A 25,986-nucleotide genomic window follows, 5' to 3' on the forward strand; every position below is an offset into this window, starting at 1 on the left:
TGTAAATTTCCCGTGCGTTTTAATTGATATAAATCCGGGAAAATTTATTTGTATGATCACAAATCTAATAAGTCATATTTTCAGATGATTCACGGAAAAGTTTGTGGACTTTATAAGCAAGTCAATTTATGTTAAAGAAAACAGGAGGAATATACTTTGTAATGTCTAAACTATTTCGAGATCGTTCCGTTAGGTAGATAATGGAAAATCTGAACAACATGAACAATGAGCTAGAAATTTAGCCCAATAAAATATGAAAAAAAAACACTTCTACCCAAATTACCCAACTAAAAAATCTCATTCAATAATTCAAAAATTATACTCTAATTTACCAAAGAACCAATTTTTTTTCCAAATCTTCTGTCGTCGCCGTCAACTCCTCGCCCTCACTGCTTGGCTTGTCACACACGGTCACTAGCGTCGTTTATCCTTAGTGAAAATAACTATTTATTTAAGGATAAAAATAATCATTTGCATTCCTAATAAATTGAACATCGAACATATTTTAATTATATATAACTAAACACAATCCAATCAAATAACCATCCAAATCAGAATTAAAATAATCATCCGCATGTCTACTAAAATAATCTTTCTAAACTAACTATGATTGAATAACAGAAACGATGGAACTCATCAAAACAATTAGAGAGAGAAAAAAAGTAGAATTGGGATGGTAGAGAGTGGGTGGTTGAACTTGAGGGCGTGTTGCTGGTTGGCGAGCTGGAGGTTGCCGCTGACAAAGACAAGCATGCCGCTGGCGGCGGAAGAGGGCTGGCAGTCAATGGTAGTGATAGAGTGAAGGCACTGGTTGAAAGGGAGATAAGTGAGTTTGGCGACGATGTTCTGGGCGCCCTGGATCTTCTGGCTTTCGACGGTGAGCATGGAGCCCTCCTGGTAGAGGTTTACCAGTCCGGCGCGGTTGTTATCGAAAGTAGCATAGTAGTGTTCAACTAACGGTTGGGGAGAAGTTGGCGCGGCGGTGAAGGGCAATAGCGGAGCAACGGTAGTGGTGTTCTGTATCTCCCGAGCTGTGTAACGACGATGGTGTTCTACGTCTCCTTGGCTGTGTTGGTGGACGTGAGAGGGAAGAACGGTGATTATGGTAGAATTAGGAGTAACCATATGTAGTATGAATATACTTAAATAATAATTTTAATTTTTAAATTTTGAAATCTGTTATTAATTATTTAATTAATTAAAAATCTGAATATTAATTTTAATTATACCTTTTTCTTAAATTATTATTCACATTGTTCACAATATGTATTGTTTACCTATACTTTTTGTTTTTGTTCCCCTTCTTTTATTTACCGAGTGTACTACATAGGGACCTGTATAGAGATATAAGCAACTTAACAAGTAATTTCGTTAGATGTGACTTATGAGTGTTAATAGGTATTAATATCTAAACTAGTTATTTGGTCTCTTCAAAGTTAAACGTAGCTATGGGTGACAAACGGACCAAAATTTGCAGGGTTAATTCGCATAATTCACCAAAAAATACAGATTGGATTAAAAATTTGAGACCGTTATAATAAAATAGTTCGTCTAACCCATATTACTTAATCTATAGATTTTGGCGGGTTGAAACAGGTTTGTACAGTAGGCTTTGGTTTAAGATGATAATTGAATTTAAAATCTTAGTTTTACGCTCGTATTTGGAATGTTGGATCGTTTTACTTTAAGTTATAATTTGGATTATGTTTGATTGATTAGAAATTTGAATAATATTTAATTATATATTTTGGACAACGTTTGTTTTATTTTGGACAATGTTGGTTTGATTATTTTGTTTTTAAAAACTTGGTTAATGATTATGTTTATTAGATATTTAAATTATAAAGACTTTTAGTGTTTGTGAATTTAGAAATTATAATTTTTTATGTCTTTAGAAATTATAAGTTTATTGCAATCTTTGTGAAATTATATAATTTTTAAATATTTAATGATTTTTTTTCCAGAAAATATTTAATAGTTTAATAATTAAAAAAAAGAGAGAATTTGTGGATTTAGCCCAATTGTAGCTAGGGGTGGAAAAATGCCAGGCGGCCTGCCAGGGACCTACAGCCTGGCCTGTGTTTGGCCTGGCCTGTTATAAAATAGGCACAGGCTCAGGCTGTTATAAAAGCCTTATTATGTTAATAGGTCAGGCCCAGGCTCACTAATTAGCCTGGCCTGGCCTGTCAGGCCTGTCTGGGCCTTTTAATATTTTTGTAAAAAAAAATTAGCAGGCCTTTTAACAGGCTTCAGGCCAGGCCGGGCTGAATAACAGGCCAGGTTTAGTACTTTAAAAAAAGTTTATAACAGGCTGCAGGCCAGGCTCAGGCCAATCAACTACATGACAGGCCAGGCCTGGCCTGGCCTGTTTCCACCCCTAATTGTAGCATTAGAGTGACCCATCCTTAAAATGTTGAAGCTATTTGGTCTTTGCAAATTGAAAACTCCAAGCGTGTTTAGTACATTGTATTTTTATCGCATTTTTGGAATTTATTATACACAATTTTATTTGTGTAACTCCTCTTTCCTAAAATAACGTGACCCCTCAAAATAAAAACGATTCACTTAGGTCCTTCTCTCCTATTTTTGTGACACAACGCGATCTCCATCAAGGCTGACCCGGCACTTTAGCACACTCACTTGGCACGTTAGCTTGATGACGTGTTCGTTATATGCTTAGTTGGACAATTGAAATGGATAGGGGCAAACTGTCCACATTCATGTCGTCAAAGTTGACGTCGTCTGCAATGGAGGAAAACCTTTTAGTTGCCTTTCAGACTTTCGGTTTCCATAAAACCCCATCAACGAAGCCTCACAATTACAAGAAAATTCTAAGAGAATCTTCTTCTCATCAAGAATGTTGTTGACGCTTCGTAGGCTGAGGGAGGCACTGACATTATTGCTAACAAGGGTGCTGACGACGTTGTAGTTGACGGCAGCTAGACGATGTTGTTGACAAAGCTTGACGGAGTCCTTTGACGACACTTCGCACGATTCAAGTAAGTGGTTTTCTCCAAGCATGTGTTTGTCTCTTGTGCTTTGTGTGGTCCTACAAAGTGATTCTGATTTTGACAAGTCACCATTATTGTCTACAACTCATTGTGGTCTTAGTTATTGAAACTATAAAATACGAATAAATCTTGTGTATTTTGATAAAAACTAAACTAATATGCAGTTCTTTAGGTGGACAACCAACTTTTTTAATAGGAAACTAAACAATGTAGTCATAATTAATTGTTTGTTAAAATTTATGTTAGGATTTGTTATTAAAGTTGAAATAAATAAAATTGTGTTGCTATACTATACTACAGATGGCTGAATATATGGTTATTCCTGTTTTTCATCATGGAAAAATATTTGGCAGAGACTCTGAAGAAGGTCTCTGCTACTTGCATGGTAAAGTGAAAAGATTTCTCCTTTTGGAACTGGATTATATAAATTTCTTTGACTTGGTTGAGTTGTTTAAGAAATTAGGTTATTTAGAATATAAAAAGATGTGCTAATTTGATATGGGAGCACCTAATATGGAGTCTGGACTTTATGTCACTAAAGGAGATGGAGAGATTAATTAGATGAGAGAAAGTAAAGGCTTCTCCTTTTGGAACTGGATTATATAAATTTCTTTGACTTGGTTGAGTTGTTTAAGGAATTAGGTTACTTAGAGTATAAGAAGATATACTGGTTTGATATGGGAACACCTAATATAGAGTCTGGATTTCATGTCATTAAAAAAGATGGAGAGATTAATCAGATGAGAGAAAGTAGGTTGAGGAATAGAAAAATTAATGAATTGTAAATTTATTTTGATCACCATGTGGTTATGTCTGAAGTGGTTGGTGAAAGTTTGGCTGAGGAGACTATTGTTTTAAGTTCTTTATCTTTATTATCTGGAGATGGCTATGAGACTACAGAAGATGAACCATACAAATTCCCTCCAGGTATGAGATGTAAGAACCGTAACTAATCAACCAGTTAATTAAATAATTAATATCGCCCAAATTAGATTCCGAGAAGTTAGAGAGAGAATTTGAGGATTTAAAGGTGATTTTTGGACTCAGTGAGTTTTTCTGAGTCAGAAAATGTGCCTTCTGTAAAAAACCGTGAAAAATTACGAACCGGCAGTTGAACCAATTGAACCGGTTCAAGTCTGCCCGGTACCGCACGCGAAAAAGTGAAACAGTCAAAAACCTTAGAAAAACATTAGAAATGAAAAATCAGGCGTTAATTTTAAAGGTTTGGCCCGAAGTTGGGCCAAACGGGCTAAAAATACTAACGGATTGGACCGGACCCAAGTTGGACCCAAGCCCAACATATAAAAGGGTTCCTAAGTGAACCCATTTCAGCATAACACACAAACAAACACAACACTTGCATGCTGAAAAGGGGGAAGAAGAGAAACCCCATGGTTACTATTCATTACCATATTCACAAGCTCATATCTTGAGCTATAGAGCTCCGATCGCTGCACCGTTTGCGGCTACGCATTTCTCATGAAGAGCTCTACAAAACCCATACAAGAAACTTGAGAGGTAATCACGAAATCCTTTCTATTATTCTCTCCAAAATTTCGGTTCATAGGGTTTGTGATTAAGTGAGTTTTTGTGATTTTGGATGTTTAGGTTCACTATAATCTTTGCTTAGCTTTGGGTTTTGACATCCAAATCGGTTGGAAAGGTAAGAGCCACTAAACTCTTGTGCATTTATGTTTAATTGGAACCCTAGGTTGATTTGAGGTGGTTTGTATGCATATAGTTTGATTGTTGTGGCTTTGGGAGCTATTGGAACTTAATTGTGCTTATTGGAGTGGAATTGAAAGCTTGGATTGTGGTTGGGAGCTTGTTTGTGCTAAATTGGAGTTTTGGTGCATATAGGTAATCGAATAAGGTATGGTTTCTGATGAGTGGATAATTTATACGCTTTTTGGCATTGTTTTTAGTAGGATCTAGTTATTTTTAGGGATGTTTTCATTAGTTTTTATGTTAAATTCACATTTCTGGACTTTACTATGAGTTTGTGTGTTTTTCTGTGATTTCAGGTATTTTCTGGCTGAAATTGAGGGACTTGAGCAGAAATCAGATTCAGAGGTTGAAGAAGGACTGCTGATGCTGTTGGATTCTGACCTCCCTGAACTCAAAGTGGATTTTCTGGAGCTACAAAACTCGAAATGGCGCGCTTCCAATTGCGTTAGAAAGTAGACATCCAGGGCTTTCCAGCAATATATAATAGTCTATACTTTGGCCAAGAATAGACGATGCAAACTGGCGTTCAACGCCAGCTTTCTACCCAAATCTGGCGTCCAGCGCCAGAAAAGGAGCCAAAACCAGAGTTGAACGCCCAAACTGGCACAAAAGCTGGCGTTCAACTCCAAGGAGGACCTCTACACGTGCAACACTCAAAGCTCAGCCCAAGCACACACCAAGTGGGCCCCGGAAGTGGATTTATGCATCAATTACTTACTTCTGTAAACCCTAGTAGCTAGTTTATTATAAATAGGACCTTTTACTATTGTATTAGGTATCTTTGATCAGTTGTATGCTATCTTAGATCACGTTTGAGGGCTGGCCTCTCGGCCATGCCTGGACTAGCACTTATGTATTTTCAACGGTAGAGTTTCTACACTCCATAGATTAAGGTGTGGAGCTCTGCTGTTCCTCAAAGATTAATGCAAAGTACTACTGTTTTCTATTCAATTCATCTTGTTTCGCTTCTAAGATATTCATTCGTACTTCAATCTGAATGTGATGAACGTGACAATCATCATCATTCCCTATGAACGCGTGCCTGACAACCACTTCCGTTTTACCTTCGACTGAATGAGTATCTCTTAGATCTCCTAACCAGAATCTTCGTGGTGTAAGCTAGAATGATGGCGGCATTCAAGAGAATCCGGAAGGTCTAAACCTTGTCTGTGGTATTTCGAGTAGGATTCAATGAATGAATGACTGTGACGAGCTCCTAACTCGCGATTGCAGGGCGTTAGTGACAGACGCAAAAGGATAGTAAATCCTATTCCAGCATGATCGAGAACCGACAGATGAATAGCCGTGCCGTGACAGGGTGCGTTGACCATTTTCACTGAGAGGATAAGATGAAGCCATTGACAAGGGTGATGCCTCCAGACGATTAGCCATGCCGTGACAGGGCATTGGATCATTTTCCCGAGAGATGACCGAAAGTAGCCATTGACAGTGGTGATGTATCACATAAAGCCAGCCATGGAAAGGAGTAAGACTGATTGGATGAAGATAGCAGGAAAGCAGAGGTTCAGAGGGACGAAAGCATCTCCATTCGCTTATCTGAAATTCTCACCAATGATTTACATAAGTATTTCTATCCCTATTCTATTATATTATTTTCGAAAACCCATTATTGTTTTATATCCGCCTGACTGAGATTTACAAGGTGACCATAGCTTGCTTCATACCGACAATCTCCGTGGGATTCGACCCTTACTCACGTAAGGTATTACTTGGATGACCCAGTGCACTTGCTGGTTAGTTATGCGAAGTTGTGAAGATATGTTTAGACCATGGTTCTGTGCATCCGTTTTTGGTGCCATTGCCAGGGAATCAATTTCGAACAACAATTCACAACCTGAGTAGCAATTTCGCATACCAGTTTCGGTTTTCTCTATGTAGTATATAATATTCATGGACACTTAGGCTAGTGACCTATAGGATAGGTTGGATTTATATGGTTGTTGATGATAGTTGGTTGAAGTTGTATGCTAAATTGATGTTGTTTTGGTGGAAAATGACGATGTTGAGTTGAGATGTTTGATGATTTGAATGATTTATGTGGTGGGATATTGATATAAGTATGAATGAAATTGATGATGAGAATTGATAGGAATAAATTGATGGTTGGTAAATGTGTTGGTGGAACAATTGAGCTTAGTGTCACATATCTTGTGTTTGATGATTGAGAATGGTGAAATGTGATTTAAAAGGGTAGATTGTGCTGGAAATGGAAGTTTGGTATTGGTCTAGTTGGATGTGGCTTGTGAATTTGGTAAATTTGGGTACATGTGAAAATTGGGTAAAAAGGAAATTTTGGTGAACTTTGTTCGATCATAACTTTTGCCTCAATTTTTGAAATTGACTAAAATTTGATTAGAATTGAATATCTTTGAAAACCCTTTAAATCTATATAAAGTTTGAGAAAATTGGAATTTTGTGGAGGAAGTTATGATCATTCAAAATTTCTGCTAAAAATCTGAAATTTTGCTAATTTGCAGAATTTCATGATTTCTGATATGTGCGAGCGCACATTCTTGTGCGGATGCACAGCCTGCGAAAATTTTGACATGTGCAGATGCACACACCTGTGCGCATGCACAGGTAGGAAAATGCGTTCTGTTTGCAGCGCTAGCACAGCTTGTGCGCGCACATATCTAAAGAAGAATTTCAACCTGTGCGGACGCACACGTTGGGAAGGCCAGTCTATTGGGGGAGCTGGCACAGGTTGTGCGAGTGAACAGATTCTGTAAGTTTTTCCACCTGTGTGTACGCATACGCCTGTGCGTACGCACACATTTTAAAATCTCCTGGGCGTGCGCACGCACACACCCCTGTGCGGCCGCACACGCCCTGTTTCTCAAATTTTACTTGTTTTTCAACTATTCTACCTTCCCAACAAGGTTGTAAGCTTCTATAACATCATTTTAAGGCTTTTGAGCCTAGTTTTGAGTATTAGAACATGGGATATAACCTAAGGGTTCTAGTAGATAATTTTATGATAAATTAGAAAACAGAGGCCTAGGTTTCTGGCGAGCTGAGAATGGTTTGACGTGAGGTGAGGATGATTGATATATGAGATGAGGAACGATGGACTGTTGATATTCGGAAACTGATTTACGAAAGGGCAGTGTTTGAGATGAGTCGCGGACTCTAAATGAGATGATGGATCCATGTATACTGAAAATATTTTCTGAAAACCACTGAAATATTATTTTTACTAAGAATATGAGACGCTATGTGCCCGGCAGGGACGGCGGTTGGATCCCGCCTGTCGAGGTAGCAGCGACGGCGTAAGGGCGGTGGTTCGTCCCGCTTGCGTTGAGATGTGAGGTCTGTGGCAAGAGTATCCCGCTCGCATCCCTTCGGATCAATAGAGTGTGCAGGCGCCGGTACCTGGATAGTGATCCAGGCACTATATCTCGGGGGTTCCCATATGAGAAAATCCAAAGGGCGACGTCTCCATGGAGATGTGTCGGGTTGGCAGTGGAACCGACAATGTGATATCACAGCCAGTAGGGCAGGCATTCATCATATGCATTTTCTATCTGTTTGTTTGCTTTGCCGACTTGTAATTGTATGCCTAATTGAATAACATTCCTATTTGCTTACTTGATCTACTTGCCTTGTATGCTTTTACTTGTGAATTACTTGCATTGTTATTAATTGTACTTTCTACTGGGATTGAGGAAGTTAGGAAGGCGGCGGTGATCGGATCGCATGGATGATAGGTTGGTGAAGGCTGTGGGACAGCGGTGTTTGGTTAGAATAGTATTTCCATAAGATAAAGTACCCTGTTTAGTTATGTTAAGGTTTCATATATTGATGCTTATTTGTTTTAGAATACATGGAGAAAACGTAGTCCAACCTGAAGAAGAATCATCAAGATGTGAAAATAGAGAACCAGATGAAAGACCTCCGTACAAGACATGCTGAATGATATTTTCGGTTTAGCTAACAACAACTTTGACGGTAAAGATGATGAGCCCGTTGAAGAGAGGACGACTCTTTTCCAAGTCATTTATTGTTGAGCTATATCATATCAAGGTGCTATACGGTGCGAATGACACGACATTCTCGATGATACTTGACCTTCTCAAGAGAGCTTTTCCACATGCTAATCTACCTATTTCATTTTATGAAGCAAAAAAGATGATTAAGCTGTTAGGCTTGGGACATGAGAAAATTCATGCACGACCAAATAATTGTATACTTTGCAAATGCTTGTCGATATAAATGCATAGTTTGCAATGCTTGTCGATATAAAGTAGAGGAGAACACCAGCAGCAATCCGGGAGTTGTGGTCACAGGTGAAGATATGAATAGGCTAATACCTGCAAAGGTATTGAGATACTTTCCTCTCACTCCTAGGTTAATAAGGTTAAACATGTCCTCTAAAATACCAGGACTATTGTGTTGGCATTCAGAGTTTCCTAACTTAGATGGAAAGTTAAAGCATCCAAAAGATAGCAAGACATAGAACGAGTTTGATAAATTATATCCGGAGTTTGCTAAAGATCCTCGTAACATAAGACTTGCTTTGGCAATTGATCATTTCAATCCATTTAGGACTCTCAATTCCAATATTAGCGTATGGCCGGTGATGCTGTATGTGTACAACTATCCTCCATGGTGTTGTATGAAGCAAACCTCCCTTATTATATTTATGATAATTCCTGGTCCGAAGATGCCTGGTAACAATATTGACGTTTTTCTATAGCCACTTATTAGTGATTTAAAAGATCTATGGAAAGGTGTTGACGTATATGATTCTGTGAATGGTAAATTGTTTTGCATGCATGCTATATTATTTTGGACTATAAGTGATTTTCCATGTCTTGATAACTTGTTTGGGTGGAATATACATACTAGTCTTGCATGTCCTTTGTGTACATTTGATACAGTATCCAGAAGGTTAAAGCATGACATGAAATATTGCTTCATGGGACATCATCGGTGGTTACCCCATAACCACGAGTATAGACATAATATGCATTCATTTGTTGGCACTATAGAACTAAGAGGCCCTCCACCAACATTATCAGGCAATGCTATTTTGTCTCAAATTCAGAGCAGTCGCAAAAGATCAAAAGATGCTCTCAATGCTGGCAACAACCCTTCGTAGCGGAAAAAGATGAGTATTTTCTGGAATTTACCATACTGGAAGCATAATCTCATTCGTCATTGTCTTGGCATGATGAGATAAAGAAAAATGTTTGTGACAATATTTTATTTACTGTACTTGATGACAAACAAAAGACTAAGGACAACTTGGCAGTCCATAAGGACTTGCAGTTGATGGGAATCCGAGACCAGCTCCATCCGTACACTAATTCTTCTAAGTACTCGCCTTCCTATTTCAAAATGGCAAATGCTGACAAGGATATACTTCTCAGTGTTCTTAAAAGTGTTTCTTTTCCAGATGGTTATTCTTCAAATATTTCTAGATGCATTGATCTGAAGAAAAGGAAGGTCTTTGGCCTAAAGAGCCATGATTCACATATTCTCATGGATCACATTTTGCCGATCGCTCTTAGAAGATTCCTACCTAGAGAGGTGACATCTGTGCTAATTGAGTTGTGTAACAATTTTAGAGAAGTGTCTGGCAAATCCCTATCCATTGATAACTTAGAAAAACTTCGACATCGAATTGCTTTGATGCTCTACCACATGGAAATGATATTCTCTCCTTCATTTTTCACCGTGATGGTTCATCTAGTTATTCATCTCATAGAAGAAGCAATAATTGCTGGTCCATTGCAGTACATATGGATGTATCCTGTTGAAAGGAAGACTGTTATGTTTATATTTTGTAGTTCATCTTATCAAAAATCTTGATTGAGTCTATTTATAGTGTTTAATCTTTGTTAATTAATGTTATCTTCTTGCAAACAGGACTTTAGGACATTTGAAATCGTATGTTCGTAATAAAGCTGCACCTGAAGGATGAATAGATGAAGGTTACCTGATGGAGGAATGTCGAACTTTCTGCTCTAGGTATTTAGAGGAAGATGAGATTGAGACAAGGTTTAACGGACCAAATCACAATGATGATTAAAATAATAACACTCCAAGTAGCTGTTCTAACATTCTTGCTATGATCTAGTTGGATGTGGCTTGTGAATTTGGTAAATTTGGGTACATGTGAAAATTCGGTAAAAAGGGAATTTTGTGAACTTTTTTCGATCATAACTTTTGCCTCGGTTTTCAAAATTGATTAAAATTTAATTAGAATTAAAGATCTTTGAAAACCCTTTAAATCGATATAAAGTTTGTGAAAATTAGAATTTTGTAGAGGAAGTTATGATCATTCAAAGTTTGTATTAAAAATCTGAAATTTTGCTAAGTTGCCGAATTTCATGATTTCTGATATGTGCGAGCGCACACCCTTGTGCGGACGCACAGCCTGCGAAAATTTTGACCTGTACAGATGCACACACCTGTGTGCATGCACAGGCAGGAAAATACGTTCTGTTTGCAGCGCTAGCACAGGTTGTGCGCGCACATATCTAAGGAAGAATTTCAACCTGTGCGGACGCACACGTTGAGAAGGCCAGTCTATTGGGGGAGCTGGCACAGGTTGTGCGAGTGAACAGATTCTGTAAGTTTTGCCACCTGTGCGTACGCATACGCCTGTGCGTACGCACACATTTTAAAATCTTCTGGGCGTGCGCACGCACACACCCCTGTGCGGCCGCACACGCCCTGTTTCTAAAATTTTACTTGTTTTTCAACTATTCTACCTTCCCAACAAGGTTGTAAGCTTCTATAACACCATTTTAAGACTTTTGGGCCTAGTTTTGAGTATTAGAACATGGGATATAACCTAAAGGTTCTAGTAGATGATTTTATGATAAATTAGAAAACGGAGGCCTAGGTTTTTGGCGGGCTGAGAATGGTTTGACATTAGGTGAAGGATGATTGATATATGAGATGAGGAACGATGACCTGTTGATATTTGGAAACTGATTTACGAAAGGGCAGTGTTTGAGATGAGTCGCGGACTCTGAATGAGATGATGGATCCATGTATACTGAAAATATTTTCTGAAAACCACTGAAATATTGTTTTTACTAAGAATATGAGACGATATGCGCCCGGCAAGGATGGCGGTTGGATCCCGCCTGTCGAGGTAGCGGTGGCGGCGTAAGGGCGGTGGTTCGTCTCGCTTGTATTGAGATGTGAGGTCTGTGGCAAGAGTATTCCGCTCGCATCCCTTCGGATCAATAGAGCGTGCAGGCGCCGGTACCTGGACAGTGATCCGGGCACTATATCTCGGGAGTTCCAATATGAGAAAATCCGAAGGGCGACGTCTCCATGGAGATGTGTCGGGTTGGTAGTGGAACCGACAATGTGATATCACAGCCGGTAGGGCAACATTCATCATATGCATTTTCTATCTGTTTGTTTGCTTTGCCGACTTGTAATTGTATGCCTAATTGAATAACATGCCTATTTGCTTACTTGATCTACTTGCCTTGTATGCTTTTACTTGTGAATTACTTGCATTGTTATTAATTGTGCTTTCTACTGGGATTGAGGAGGTTTGGAAGGCGGCGGCGATGGGATCACATGGAGGATAGTTTGGTGAAGGCTGTGGGACAGCGGTGTTTGGTTAGAATAGTATTCCCATAAGATAGAGTACCTTGTTTAGTTATGTTAAAGTTTCATATAATTATGCTTATTTGTTTTAGAGTGCCTTAAGTTGAATCTTGTGATGGATATGGAGCTAGGATTGCCTTTGGCGTCCCGAGGTCTTATATCCTACATCACTGGGCACTGTTACCATACTGAGAACCTCCGGTTCCCATACCATATTTCTATTGTATTTTTCAGATGCAGGTCGCAACCCACCTCGGTGAGTTGCTTTGGATGGTAACAGAAGCGGAGGATCTTGGATTCTTTTGAAGTCTTTTTGGTTTATTTTGTCTATACATCTCTCGTTTGTATTTTGTTTTGCCTAGAGGCTTGCTTTTGAGAGAACAAAACTTGTATAAGCTGTTTTAAACTGTCCAGTTCCGTATATCTGTATATGGCTAGCCGACTTAAACTCCGCGAGTCGTGACTAGTTTCCTATGATATTATATACTTATCTCTTATTATATCTTATCTGTTTCTTGTGCCTTAAGATAGTAGCTTCCTTAGTACGTTTGTGCTTTTCAAATCTTGTTTTGAGCTATATTCTTCATTGGACTTCTAGATTTATACTATTCTTTCTATATATATTATATGTATAAGCTTAAGACTATCGTAATCTCTGATTAACCTTTGCTTTACGAGACTAGGTAAAGCTTAGGCTAATTAGGGTGTTACATTTAGTGGTATCAGAGCGTTTCGTCCTCGTGAGCCTGAGGGAAGGACCGATTGTGCTTCTTTGCATACTCTATGTGTCTTTTTTCTTGATGCTATAAGGTTATCTGTTTGGTATTGCATACCATGCTTGTTTGTGAGTGCCTGTTTGGGATAATTGAAGCACTAGACTTTTGATATTGAGACTGATCACCTTCATATCGATTGTTTGGTGTAGACAGAAACTTTAATATCCACTCGCGGGCGAGGTCGAACACGTACACGAGAAAGTAGGAATGAGCAACTAGCTGACAATCATACCGAATTCATGGTGGCAATGGCGAATTTCGCTAATACCATGGAAGCTAATGCTGCTGCGACTCTGCAAGCTGTGCAGAGGTTAGGCCAACCGGCGAGGAATGGCAATGGGAATGGAGAAGAAAATGCCAATGATAATGCTGAGGGAAACGACGATAACACAGGAGGAATTCCGATGACTTTGGCGACGTTCCTCAAGGTTCATCCACCAACTTTCTGAGGATCCACTAATCTTACTGAAGCGGATCACTGGTTTCAGGCTATGGAGCGTGCTTTATAGGCGCAGCATGTTTCCCTCAATCAATATGTCGAGTTTGCCGCTTATCAGCTAGTGGGAGAGGCCCAGCCCTGGTGGCAAGCTGAGTGTCACCTGCTACAGCTTCAGAACGCCGACATTCCATGGGAGGTGTTCCAAACGGCCTTCTATAAGAAGTACTTCCCTGAGTCTGCAAGGGAAGCAAAGGAGATGGAACTAATGCAGCTGAAGCAAGGTTCCTTGTTTGTGGCAGATTACACCAAAAAGTTTGAGAAACTCTGTAGGTTTTCTAGGGTATGTCAGGGTGCCCCGGAGGCTTATGAGAGTTGGAAGTGTATTAAATACCAAAGGGGACTAAAGGACAACATTATGACTGTTGTGATTTCTATGGAGATCTGTGTGTTCTCTGACTTAGTGAACAAGGCTAGAGTAGTGGAAGAATACGCCTAGACCGTGGCGGCATCTAAGGACACTCATGGAGGGAGCTCTAGTTGGGGGCGTAGAAAGTATTTTCATCCGAGAGGACAAAGCTTCAAGAGAGGAGGATATGCGCCTCAAGGTCAAGGAGGCTTTAAAAAGAACACCCATGATCAGATTCAGCATGGCAAAGGGAGAGGAAATCAGGGTAAGAGTTCTTCGGATTTAGCTTGTGATCGTTGTGGATGTTTTCATCCATATGACTCTTGCAAGATTGGTATAGGTGGGTGCTTCAACTGTGGCTTGCCTGGTCATTTTGCGAGGGATTGCACGCGTGGGAAAAACCAAGGTGCGGGTCAAGGTCAGCACCAGGGGTGAGTCTTTGCAGTGAATGCCAAGGATGCTTCCAAGGCGGATTCGTTGATGAGAGGTATATGTCTAATTGGTGATAAGTCCTTAGTTACATTATATGATACTGGAGCTTTGCATTTGTTTATTTCATTTACTAAAGTTGAGGAATTAGGCTTGAAAGTGTTAGAGTTACCATTTGATCTGCATGTACATACTCCGTATCAGACAGTTATGACTAGGTCAGGTTGTAGACAAGTAGGTTTCAAACTTGAAGGTAGAGACTTTGTGCATGATTTGATCTGTTTACCATGGTGGGGCTAGAGATGATTTTGGGGTTTGATTGGTTGTCGAAGAATCGGGTTTCGTTGGATTGCTTTGAACGGACAATTCAGTTTATGCCAGAGGGAGAGAATGGAGCAGTGGTAGCTACGGGGTATTACCTGAACTCTGTAATGGTTCATTGTAGTGGGAAGGAGTGTCAGGGTTATATCCTGTTGGCTGCTAATGCGTTGGGTGATGCCCAGAACTTAGATCAGATACCGGTGGTTAAAGATTTTCCAGAAGTGTTCCCGAAAGATATCCCTGAGTTTCCACCTCAAAGGAAAATTGAATTTGCGATTGAATTGGTTTCGGGAGCCGGACCAGTGTTGATTGTGCCGTATAGAATGGCTCCGATAGAGCTGGCAGAGTTAAAGACTCAGTTGGAAGAGCTTCTGAACAAGAGGTTCATTCGACCGAGTGTATCACCGTGGGGAGCGCCAGTTTTATTGGTAAAGAAGAAGGATGGAGGAATGTGACTGTGTGTGGATTACCAATAGTTGAATAAAGTGACTGTGAAGAACAAGTACCCGCTGCCAAGGATAGATGACTTGATGGATCAATTGCAAGGAGCTGGAGTGTTTTTCAAGATTGATTTGAGATCCGGTTACCATCAAATAAGGGTGAAAGAGGATGATATCCCTAAGACTGCGTTCAGGACGCGCTATGGACACTACGATTTTGCGGTAATATCCGTTGGGTTAACGAATGCACCTGCTGTTTTCATGGATTACATGAACAGAGTCTTTCATCCCTTTTTGGACAAATTCGTGGTGGTTTTCATAGATGACATCTTAGTTTATTCTAAGAAGGCGAAAGAGCATGAGGAGCACTTGAGGATTGTGCTGCAAATCCTAAAGGAGCGAAAGTTGTACGCTAAGTTGTCGAAGTGTGAGTTTTGGAAGGAGGAAGTAAAGTTCTTAGGTCATGTGGTGAGCATAGGAGGAATAGCCGTAGACCCATTGAAGGTAGAAACGGTGATGGAATGGAAAAGACCGACGACCGCGACGGAAGTGAGAAGCTTCTTGGGTTTAGCCGGATATTACCGGAGATTTATCGAAGGATTTTCCCGGATTGCGCTACCGATGACAAAATTAACGAGGAAAGAGGTGCCATTTGTGTGGACGTCGGAGTGTGAAGAGATTTTTTAAACTTTAAAGCAGAGATTAACTTTAGCACCTGTTCTAATCTTACCGAAACTGCATGAACCATTCGAAGTGTACTGTGATACTTCTCTGAAAGGTTTGGGTTGCGTGTTGATGCAACATCGGAATGTGATGGCTTACGCATCGCGTCGGCTGAGACCGCATGAGGTTAATTACCCCACTCATGACTTGGAATTAGCGGCGATTGTGTTTGCATTGAAGATTTGGAGTCACCACTTGTATGGAGTTCCGTTTAGCATCTTTTCTGATCATAAGAGTCTCAAGTACATCTTTGATCAGAAAGAGCTAAATATGCGTCAGAGGAGGTGGATGGAGTTACTGAAAGATTATGATTTTGTGCTGAGTTATCATCCTGGAAAGGCGAATGTAGTAGCAGACGCATTGAGTCAGAAATCTTTAACAATAGCTTGGATGAGAATCAAAGAAGAGGAGCTAGTAGATAAGTTTGTGGATCTTAAGCTGGATATTGGTGAAGTTGCCGGAAGAGCTTGTTTGAACCAGCTACAAATCTCAAGCACTTTTAAATCAAAAAATACAAAGGGCTCAGCAAGAATAACAGAAGCTTCAGCAATTGTTTCAACCAGTTGGTGATAAGAGGCGTGAAGAATTCACTAAGGATGATGAAGGGTTATGGAGATACAAGGGAAGGATTTGCATACCGAATGTAGGAAGTTTGAGACAAGATTCGTTGTCAGAAGCTCACAACAGTGGGTTTTCTATTTATCCCGGAAGCACGAAGATGTATTATGACTTAAAGAAGATGTTCTGGTGGCCTTGGATGAAGGGTGATGCAGCAACAGTGGTATCTAAGTGTCTAACTTGCCAGAAGGTGAAGATAGAGCATCAGAAACCGTCAGGAATGCTACAACCACTTGAGATTCCTCAGTGGAAGTGGGAAGGAATCGCGATGGATTTTGTGACCGGTTTACCGAAGACTAGGTCGGGATTTGATGCGATTTGGGTAATTGTGGATCGCTTAACAAAATCTGCTCATTTTCTGCCTATCCGAGTAAACTGTTCTATGGAGGAGTTAGCAAGATTGTATATAAAGGAGATAGTAAGGTTTCATGGTGTGCCATTGATAAACCCCATTTTTAGGGTTTATCTTGTGCTTGATTTAAGGGATTTTATGACCTTTTACCCACATTTATTCAATGAAATAGCATGGTTTCATGATTGTCTTCCAATTTGTGCTTAAGTGTGAAAACATACTTTTAAGCCTTAATTAGCTAAATTTAATTCACATTTGATTCCACTAGATGCCTTGATATGTGTGTTAGTGATTTCAGGTTGAAAAGGCTAGGAATGGATCAAAGGAATGGAGAGAAAAGCATGCAAAGTGGAGAAATCATGGAAAAGCAAGGATTTGGGATGAGATCAACGACGCGCACGCGCAGCAGACGTGCACGCGTGGATCGTGACATCGCATGGCGACGCGTACACACACATGACGCGTATGCATGGATGGAAAATTGTCAAGCGATGCATACGCGTGACGTACGCGTACGCGTCGGTGTTCGCACGTGACTCACTTAAAGGCAATATGCTGGGACAAATTCTGGGTTTTCCAGGCCCAAATCCAACTCACTTTTGATGATATTTAACCCAAGGAATGAAGAGGAATCAACACACTACTTCATATTTTAGTTTTTAGTCTAGTTTTTGGAGGGAAAGTTAGTTTCTAGAGAGAGAAGCTCTCACTTCTCTCTAGAATTAGGATTAGGTTATATCTAGATTAGGATTTCTTAGATCTAGGTTAATTTCATGTTTTGATTTACTTTTTCCTTTGTAATTCTTCTTCTTCTACCTTTCCTCTCTCTAGTTTTGCTTTTAATTCTTGCAATTCTCTACTTTTATGTTGATGCACTTTTGTTCTTCTATTTCTCTTTTAATGCAATTTATGATTCATGTTCCTTTATTGTTGAATTGCTTTACTTTTCTTTTATGCCTTCCATGTGTTTGATGAAATGCTTGGTTGGGTTATAGATTAGATTTTTCCCTCTTGACCTAGGTAGAGTAATTAGTGACTCTTGAGTTATCTAATGCCTTTGTTGATTGAAGATTAGAAGTTGCTAGTTGATTTGAATGCCTCTAAAGCTAGTCTTTCCTTAGGAGTAGATTAGGACTTGAGGAATCAAATTGATTCATCCACTTGACTTTCCTCCATGGTTAGAGGTTAACTAAGTGGGAGCAATGGACAATTTATTGTCACAATTGAGGAGGATAACTAGGATAAGACTTCTAGTTCTCATACCTTGCCAAGAGCTTTGTTAGTTGTTAATTTATTTCCTTTGCCATTTATATTCCTTGCCTATTATCCCCAAAACCCCAAAATATATCTCATAACCAATAACAAGAACACTTTATCGCAATTCCTAGGGAGAACGACCCGAGGTTTAAATACTTCAGTTTATAATTTTAGGGGTTTGTACTTGTGACAAACAATCTTTTGTATGAAAGGATTAATGTTGGTTTAGAAACTATATTGCAACGAGAATTTATTGAAAATTCTAAGCCGTCAAAAATCCATTCATCAAAATGGCGCCGTTGCTGGGGAATTACAATTGTGTTGTGTTATTGGTTATTGTTCATATGTGAATATTGTGAATAGTTTGCTTGTTTGATTTAGTAGCTAGATTTTATCTCCTTGTTTTTGTGCCTTTTATTTTTGTCTTTGCTACTATGAATTCTCACTTTGGCTATGAGCTTGGTTCTCACTATGTTGTAGGAAATGAGGGCTACAATGAAGATGTGTATCAAGGATGGGATAATCAAAGGTGGGAGGAGCCATATGCATATGATCAATCCTATTGGCAACAACCCCCACCAATGCACTATGAACAAGAGCCATTCTATGATGCATATCAATTTAATGGTTATGGTGAATTCTCTTGTGACTTTCAAGAACCACCACCATATGCCTATGAGCCATACCCTCAATATAGTCCCCAACCATACTCACAAGCCCCTTTTCACCAACTACCTTCATATGACCCTACTCCATACACAACATACCAACCACCTTTTGAGCCATATGAGGCACATATAGAACAACCACTATTCCAACCTCAATACTTCCAAGAACCACCTCCTCCATACTATGACCAAGATGAGCCACCTCCAATGTACACAAAATTTCAACCTCAAGATGAATTCTATCTTCCACCACAACCCCCCATGGAAGAATATCAATGTCCATCTCTCAAGAAAACCATGGATCGGCTTCAAGCAACCGTCCGTCAAAAGTTAGATACATGGGACTCATACCACATGTCCACGGATGATTGCGGGAGAGCAACCGAAGAGGGTAGTATGAAGGGGATTGTAGAATTTTGACTTGAGAACAATGGATTGGAGTGTGTTGGGCAACAAGAAGAACAAATGGAGAACATAGAACCACCACATCCTTACTATGATGAACCACCTTCCTACTATGAACCCTTCCCCAAAATTATGAACCCTCTCATCCACCCCAACCTCCAATAGATGACATCCTTGGTGTTCTATTTCAAGGCCAAGAGGAGATAAAAAGGGATGTACAAAATTTCACGGCCGCCTTGGACGAGGTGGTAAACCGGTTAGCATCTTAATACTTGGGAATCCAAAGTACTCCCATGGCTACATGTGAAGAATCCAAGGAAGAGCATAGCATGAAAGAGAGATTAGATGATGAGAATTATTGCTTTCTGTTGGAACAATTGGAGGAAGCTACAAATATTGAAGAAAAGGAAGAAGTGGTTGAAGACTTAGGAGATGCGGAGCCTCTATGGGAACATAGAGTTGAAGAAAACTCCTCCAAGAAGATTGAATTTGATGCTAAGGAGGAATGTGCACAACTTCTAAGGCATATTCCATATGAAGAAGTGGACGGGATAGAGCAAGAATTGAGTTCCCTTGGTGATGAAAATCAAGCATCAAGTCTTAGTGGTGAAGAATCCTTTGAGCATGAAGAACCTTCTCCCGTGGGATGTGAAAGCATTGTGGAGGTAAATTTCTCTCATCCTCCCAATTATGATTTGAGGAAGGAAAAGGCTTAGATAAAATTGTTGAACAAAGGATTACATTTGAGAAAACTTGTGAAGAGGTGGAAGTCCTTAGAAAGAGAAGGATGGGAGTTGGATACGCTTTATCAAGACCCTTAGAATCGTCTTTGCCTAGGTTGTCATCTAATCCTTCATTTGAGTGGGTGAAATTCGTTTCTATTAGCTTTATTATCCCACTTGAATATGGTTTGCTTGAAACGAATGACCAACTTAGGAAACTTTGTGGGATGAAGCGTAAAAGAAAGAGGGTTTTGTGGTTGGCGTTGCAAATCAAGGCTCATTAGGGTTGATACATCAAACATGAAATACAAAGGTTGGAGTAGTGCTCAACTAGATGGGTCTAGGAGGATTGTTGGTCACTTTATTGAGAATTCACCTTACTTGGCACCCGGATGGACTAATGATGATCAATTCAAGGATGGGTGTGGAAACAAGATATGGGATCCGGAAATACTTGAGGATCACCTTTGGGAGCTCATAGCTTGTGCGGAATTCCATCAAGGCTTGAAGATATTAAATTTGAAGAATGGAGCTTATTGGAGATTCAAGCATTGGTGGATGTTCAAAGATAGCTTCAAGCACAAGCCACCTTGATGAGAAGCTCCCCATAAGTCCAACTTAAGGACAATAAACAAAAGTGCTAGGTGGGAGATACCCCACCATGGTAAACTCTTTTCATTTTTCTCTTTTGTACATATTGATAGAATTAGTTTGAATTCATGTTTTGATTAATTTGTTGAGTTTATTTGGTATTTTGGTATGTTAAATAAGGTTTTATGGTGTTTTGGTAGCTGTTTGGAGGTTTGGAATGCTTGGTTTGGTGCAAAAGCATGAAAAATTTTGAAAAAATAGAGCATCAACCCACGCGCACGCGTGCTATACGTGTACGCATACCCCAAGCGTTTTAGCCAATCCACGCGCACGCGTCACCTATGCGTATGTGTGGATGTAGAAGCTCCATTCCTCCATACATTAGCCTGAGAGTTGTGCGAACACTGCACGCACATTGTGCCTTTTGCGCAAGCCAACTCACGCGTACACGTACACGACGCGTACGCGTCACTCTCAAAATAACCCATCGACGCGGACGCGTGATGCACACGTACGCGTCACACCCATTGCACCATCATCTACGCGCGCGCGGCATGCACGCGTACGCGTGGATGACCTTCCTTCACTACACTTCTCTTCTTCTCCTCTTTCCATTTCTTTCCTTCCCCTTTCCTCTTCCCTTCTGCTACCCCTCTTCCAACACTTCCAAACACCTTCTATAACCAATTCTTAGGCTAGTTAGTTAATTACTTAGTTTAGTTCTCATTTCATTTTTTCTTTTCCATTATAAGTGTTGGATTATGGATTTTCTTCTATTTCTCTTTTAATGCAATTTATGATTCATGTTCCTTTATTGTTGAATTGCTTTACTTTTCTTTTATGTGTTCCATGTGTTTGATGAAATGCTTGGTTGGGTTATAGAGTAGATTTTTCCCTCTTGGCCTAGGTAGAGTAATTAGTGACTCTTGAGTTATCTAATGCCTTTGTTGATTGAAGATTAGAAGTTGCTAGTTGATTTGAATACCTCTAAAGCTAGTCTTTCCTTAGGAGTAGATTAGGACTTGAGGAATCAAATTGATTCATCCACTTGACTTTCCTCCATGGTTAGAGGTTAACTAAGTGGGAGCAATGGACAATTTGTTGTCACAATTGAGGAGGATAACTAGGATAGGACTTCTAGTTCTCATACCTTGCCAAGAGCTTTGTTAGTTGTTAGTTTATTTCCTTTCCATTTATATTCCTTGCCTATTATCCCAAAAACCCCAAAATATATCTCATAACCAATAACAAGAAAACTTTATCGCAATTCCTAGGGAGAACGACCCGAGGTTTAAATACTTCGGTTTATAATTTTAGGGGTTTGTACTTGTGACAAACAATCTTTTGTATGAAAGGATTAATGTTGGTTTAGAAACTATATTGCAACGAGAATTTATTGAGAATTCTAAGCTGTAAAAAATCCATTCATCAGCCATCAAGCATAGTGTCAAACCGTGATCCCCGATTCACTTCAAGATTTTGGGGAGCTTTCCAAAGAGCTTTCGGTACGAAGCTATGTCTAAGTACCGCATATCATCCGCAAACCGATGGACAGTCGGAAATGACTATTCAGACGTTGGAAGATATGCTAAGAGCATGTGTATTGGATCAAGCTGGAAGTTGGGATCGTTACATGCCATTGGTGGAGTTTGTGTATAACAACAGCTTTCATGCGAGCATAGGGATGGCTCCGTATGAGGCTTTGTATGGACGGAAGTGCCAATCTCCACTTTGTTGGTATGAATCTGGTGAAGTAAGTGTTTTGGATCCTGAGGTGATAGCAAAGACTACTGAGAACATTAAGAAGATTCGTGCAAGGATTCTAACTGCTCAGAGTCGACAGAAAAGCTACGCGGACTAGAGAAGAAAACCGTTAGAGTTTGAAGTGGGAGAATATGTATTTCTTCGGATGATACCGACAACTGGGATTGGAAGAGCACTCAAGACCAAGAAGTTGAACCCAAGATATATAGGACCGTTTGAGGTTTTGAAGAGATTCGGGCCGATGGCATATCAAGTCGCTTTGCCACCTCATCTGTCTAACCTGCATGATGTATTCCACGTGTCACAACTTCGTAAGTACACGTCGGATGCGGCTCATGTGTTAGAGCCTGAATCGGTCGAGTTGAAAGAGAACTTGACTTTTCAAGTAACGCCAGTGAGGATCGACAACACTAGTGTGAAGAAGCTACGAGGAAAGGATGTTCCATTGGTTAAAGTTGCTTGGGAGCGATCAGGAGTAGAAGAGCATACGTGGAAATTGGAGTCTAAAAGGTGATTAGAGAGAGAATTTGAGGATTTAAAGGTGATTTTTGGACTCAGTGGGTTTTTCTGAGTCAGAAAATGTGCCTTCTGCGAAAAATCGTAAAAAACTGCGAACCGGCAATTGAACCGATTGAGCCGGTTCAAGTCTGCCCGGTACCGCACGCAAAAAAGTGAAAACAGTAAAAAACCTTAGAAAAACATTAGAAATAAAAAACTGGGCATTAATTTTAAAGGTTTGACCCGAAGTTGGGCCAAATAGGCTAAAAACGCTAAAGGGTTGGACCAGGCCCAAGTTGGACCCAAGCCCAACATATAAAAGGGTTCATAAGTGAACCCATTTCAGCATAACACACAAACAAACACAACACTTGCATGCTGAAAAGGGAGAAGAAGAGAAACCCCATGGTTACTATTCATTACCATCTTCACAAGCTCATATCTTGAGCTATAGAGCTCCGATCGCCGCATCGTTTGCGGCTATGCATTCCTCGTGAAGAGCTCTACAAAACCCATACAAGAAACTGGAGAGGTAACCACAAAATCCTTTCTATTATTCTCTTCAAAATTTCGGTTCAAAGGGTTTGTGATTAAGTGAGTTTTTGTGATTTTGGATGTTTAGGTTCACTATCATCTTTGCTTAGCTTTGGGTTTTGACATCCAAATTGGTTGAAAAAGGTAAGAGCCACTAAACCCTTGTGCATTTATGTTTAATTGGAACCCTAGGTTGATTTGAGGTGGTTTGTATGCATATAGTTTGATTGTTGTGGCTTTGGGAGCTATTGGAACTTAATTGTGCTTATTGGAGTGGAATTGAAAGCTTGGATTGTGGTTGGGAGCTTGTTTGTGCTAAATTGGAGTTTTGGTGCATATAGAGAATCGGCCAAGGTATGGTTTCGGTTTCCTCTATGTAGTATATAATATTCATGGACACTTAGGCTAGTGACCTATAGGATAGGTTGGATTTATATGGTTGTTGATGATAGTTGGTTGAAGTTGTATGCTAAATTGATGTTGTTTTGGTGGGAAATGACGATGTTGAGTTGAGATGTTTGATGATTTGAATGATTTATATGGTGGGATATTGATATAAGTATGAATGAAATTGATGATGAGAATTGATAGGAATAAATTGATGGTTGGTAAATGTGTTGGTGGAACAATTGAGCTTAGTGTCACATATTTTGTGTTTGATGATTGAGAATGGTGCAATGTGATTTAAAAGGGTAGATTGTGCTGGAAATAAAGTTTGGTATTGATCTAGTTGGATGTGACTTGTGAATTTGGTAAATTTGGGTACATGTGAAAATTGGGTAAAAAGGGAATTTTGGTGAACTTTGTTCGATCATAACTTTTGCCTCGATTTTCAAAATTGATTAAATTTTTATTAGAATTAAAGATCTTTGAAAACCCTTTAAATCGATATAAAGTTTGTAAAAATTGGAATTTTGTAGAGGAAGTTATGATCATTCAAAGTTTATGTTAAAAATATGAAATTTTGCTAAGTTGCAGAATTTCATGATTTCTGATATGTGCGAGCGCACACCCTTGTGCGGACGCACAGCATGCAAAAATTTTGACCTGTGCGGACGCACACACCTGTGCGCACGCACAGGCAGGGAAATGTATTCTGTTTGCAGCGTTAGCACAGCTTGTGCGAGCACATATCTAAGGAAGAATTTCAACCTGTACGGACGCACACGTTGGGAAGGCCAGTCTATTGGGGGAGCTGGCACAGGTTGTGCGAGTGAACAGATTCTGTAAATTTTGCCACCTGTGCGTACACACACATTTTAAAATCTCCTGGGCGTGTGTACGCACACACCCCTGTGCAGCCGCACACGCCCTGTTTCTCAAATTTTACTTGTTTTTCAACTATTCTACCTTCCCAACAAGGTTGTAAGCTTCTATAACACCATTTTAAGACTTTTGGGCCTAGTTTTGAGTATTAGAATATGGGATATAACCTAAGGGTTCTAGTAGATGATTTTATGATAAAATAGAAAATGGAGGCCTAGGTTTTTGGCGAGCTGAGAATGGTTTGACGTTAGGTGAATGATGATTGATATATGAGATGAGGAACGATGAACTGTTGATATTTGTAAACTGAGTTACGAATGGGCAGTGGTTGAGATGAGTTGCGGACTCTGAATGAGATGATGGATCCATGTATACTGAAAATGTTTTCTGAAAACCACTGAAATATTGTTTTTAGTAAGAATATGAGACGCTATGCGCCCGGTAGGGACGGCGGTTGGATCCCGCCTGTCGAGGTAGCGGCGGCGGCGTAAGGGCGGTAGTTCGTCCCACTTGCGTTGAGATGTGAGGTCTGTGGCAAGAGTATCCCGCTCGCATCCCTTCGGATTAATACGTGTAGGCGCCGGTACCTGGACAGTGATCCGGGCACTATATCTCGGAGGTTTCCATATGAGAAAATCCGAAGGGCGACGTCTCCATAGAGATGTGTCGGGTTAGCAGTTGAACCGACAATGTGATATCACAGCCAGTAGGGTAGGCATTCATCATACGTATTTTCTATCTGTTTGTTTGTTTTGCCGACTTGTAATTGTATGCCTAATTGAATAACATGCCTATTTGCTTACTTGATCTACTTGCCTTGTATGCTTTTACTTATGAATTACTTGCATTGTTATTAATTGTGCTTTCTACTGGGATTGAGGAGGTTAGGAAGGCGACGACGATGGGATTGCATGGAGGATAGGTTGGTGAAGGCTGTGGGACAGCGGTATTTAGTTAGAGTAGTATTCCCATAAGATAGAGTACCCTGTTTAGTTATGTTAAGGTTTCATATAATTATGCTTATTTGTTTTAGAATGCTTTAAGTTGAATCTTGTAATGGATATGGAGCTAGGATTGCCTTTGGCGTCCCGGGGTCTTGTATCCTACATCAATGGGCACTGTTACCATACTGAAAACCTCCGGTTCTCATCCATATTTCTGTTGTGTTTTTCAGATGCAGGTCGTAACCCACCTCGGTGAGTTGCTTTGGATGGTGACAGAAGCGGAGGATCTTGGATTCTTTTGAATTCTTTTTGGTTTATTTTGTCTATACATCTCTCTTTTGTATTTTATTTTTCCTAGAGGCTTGCTTTTGAGAGAACAAAACTTGTATAAGCTGTTTTAAACTGTCCGGTTCTGTATATCTGTATATAGCTAGCTGGCTTAAACTTCGCGAGTCGTGACTAGTTTCCTATAATATTATATACTTATCTCTTATT

At 39.9% G+C, this 25,986-nt stretch overlaps 1 protein-coding gene across 1 annotated transcript; it reads left to right on the forward strand.

Moving 5' to 3' along the window:
• Positions 1 to 22,394: 22,394 nt before the first annotated feature.
• Positions 22,395 to 22,763, forward strand: LOC148574973 (uncharacterized). Its single transcript, XM_088506002.1, has one exon. The coding sequence runs from the start codon at positions 22,395 to 22,397 to the stop codon at positions 22,761 to 22,763; it is 369 nt and encodes a 122-aa protein (XP_088362128.1).
• The last annotated feature ends 3,223 nt before the right edge of the window (positions 22,764 to 25,986 follow it).

This window comes from Arachis ipaensis, chromosome B2 (genome assembly GCF_059453495.1).
Source record: "Arachis ipaensis isolate K30076 ecotype BB chromosome B2, ASM5945349v1, whole genome shotgun sequence".
NCBI lineage: Eukaryota > Viridiplantae > Streptophyta > Magnoliopsida > Fabales > Fabaceae > Arachis > Arachis ipaensis.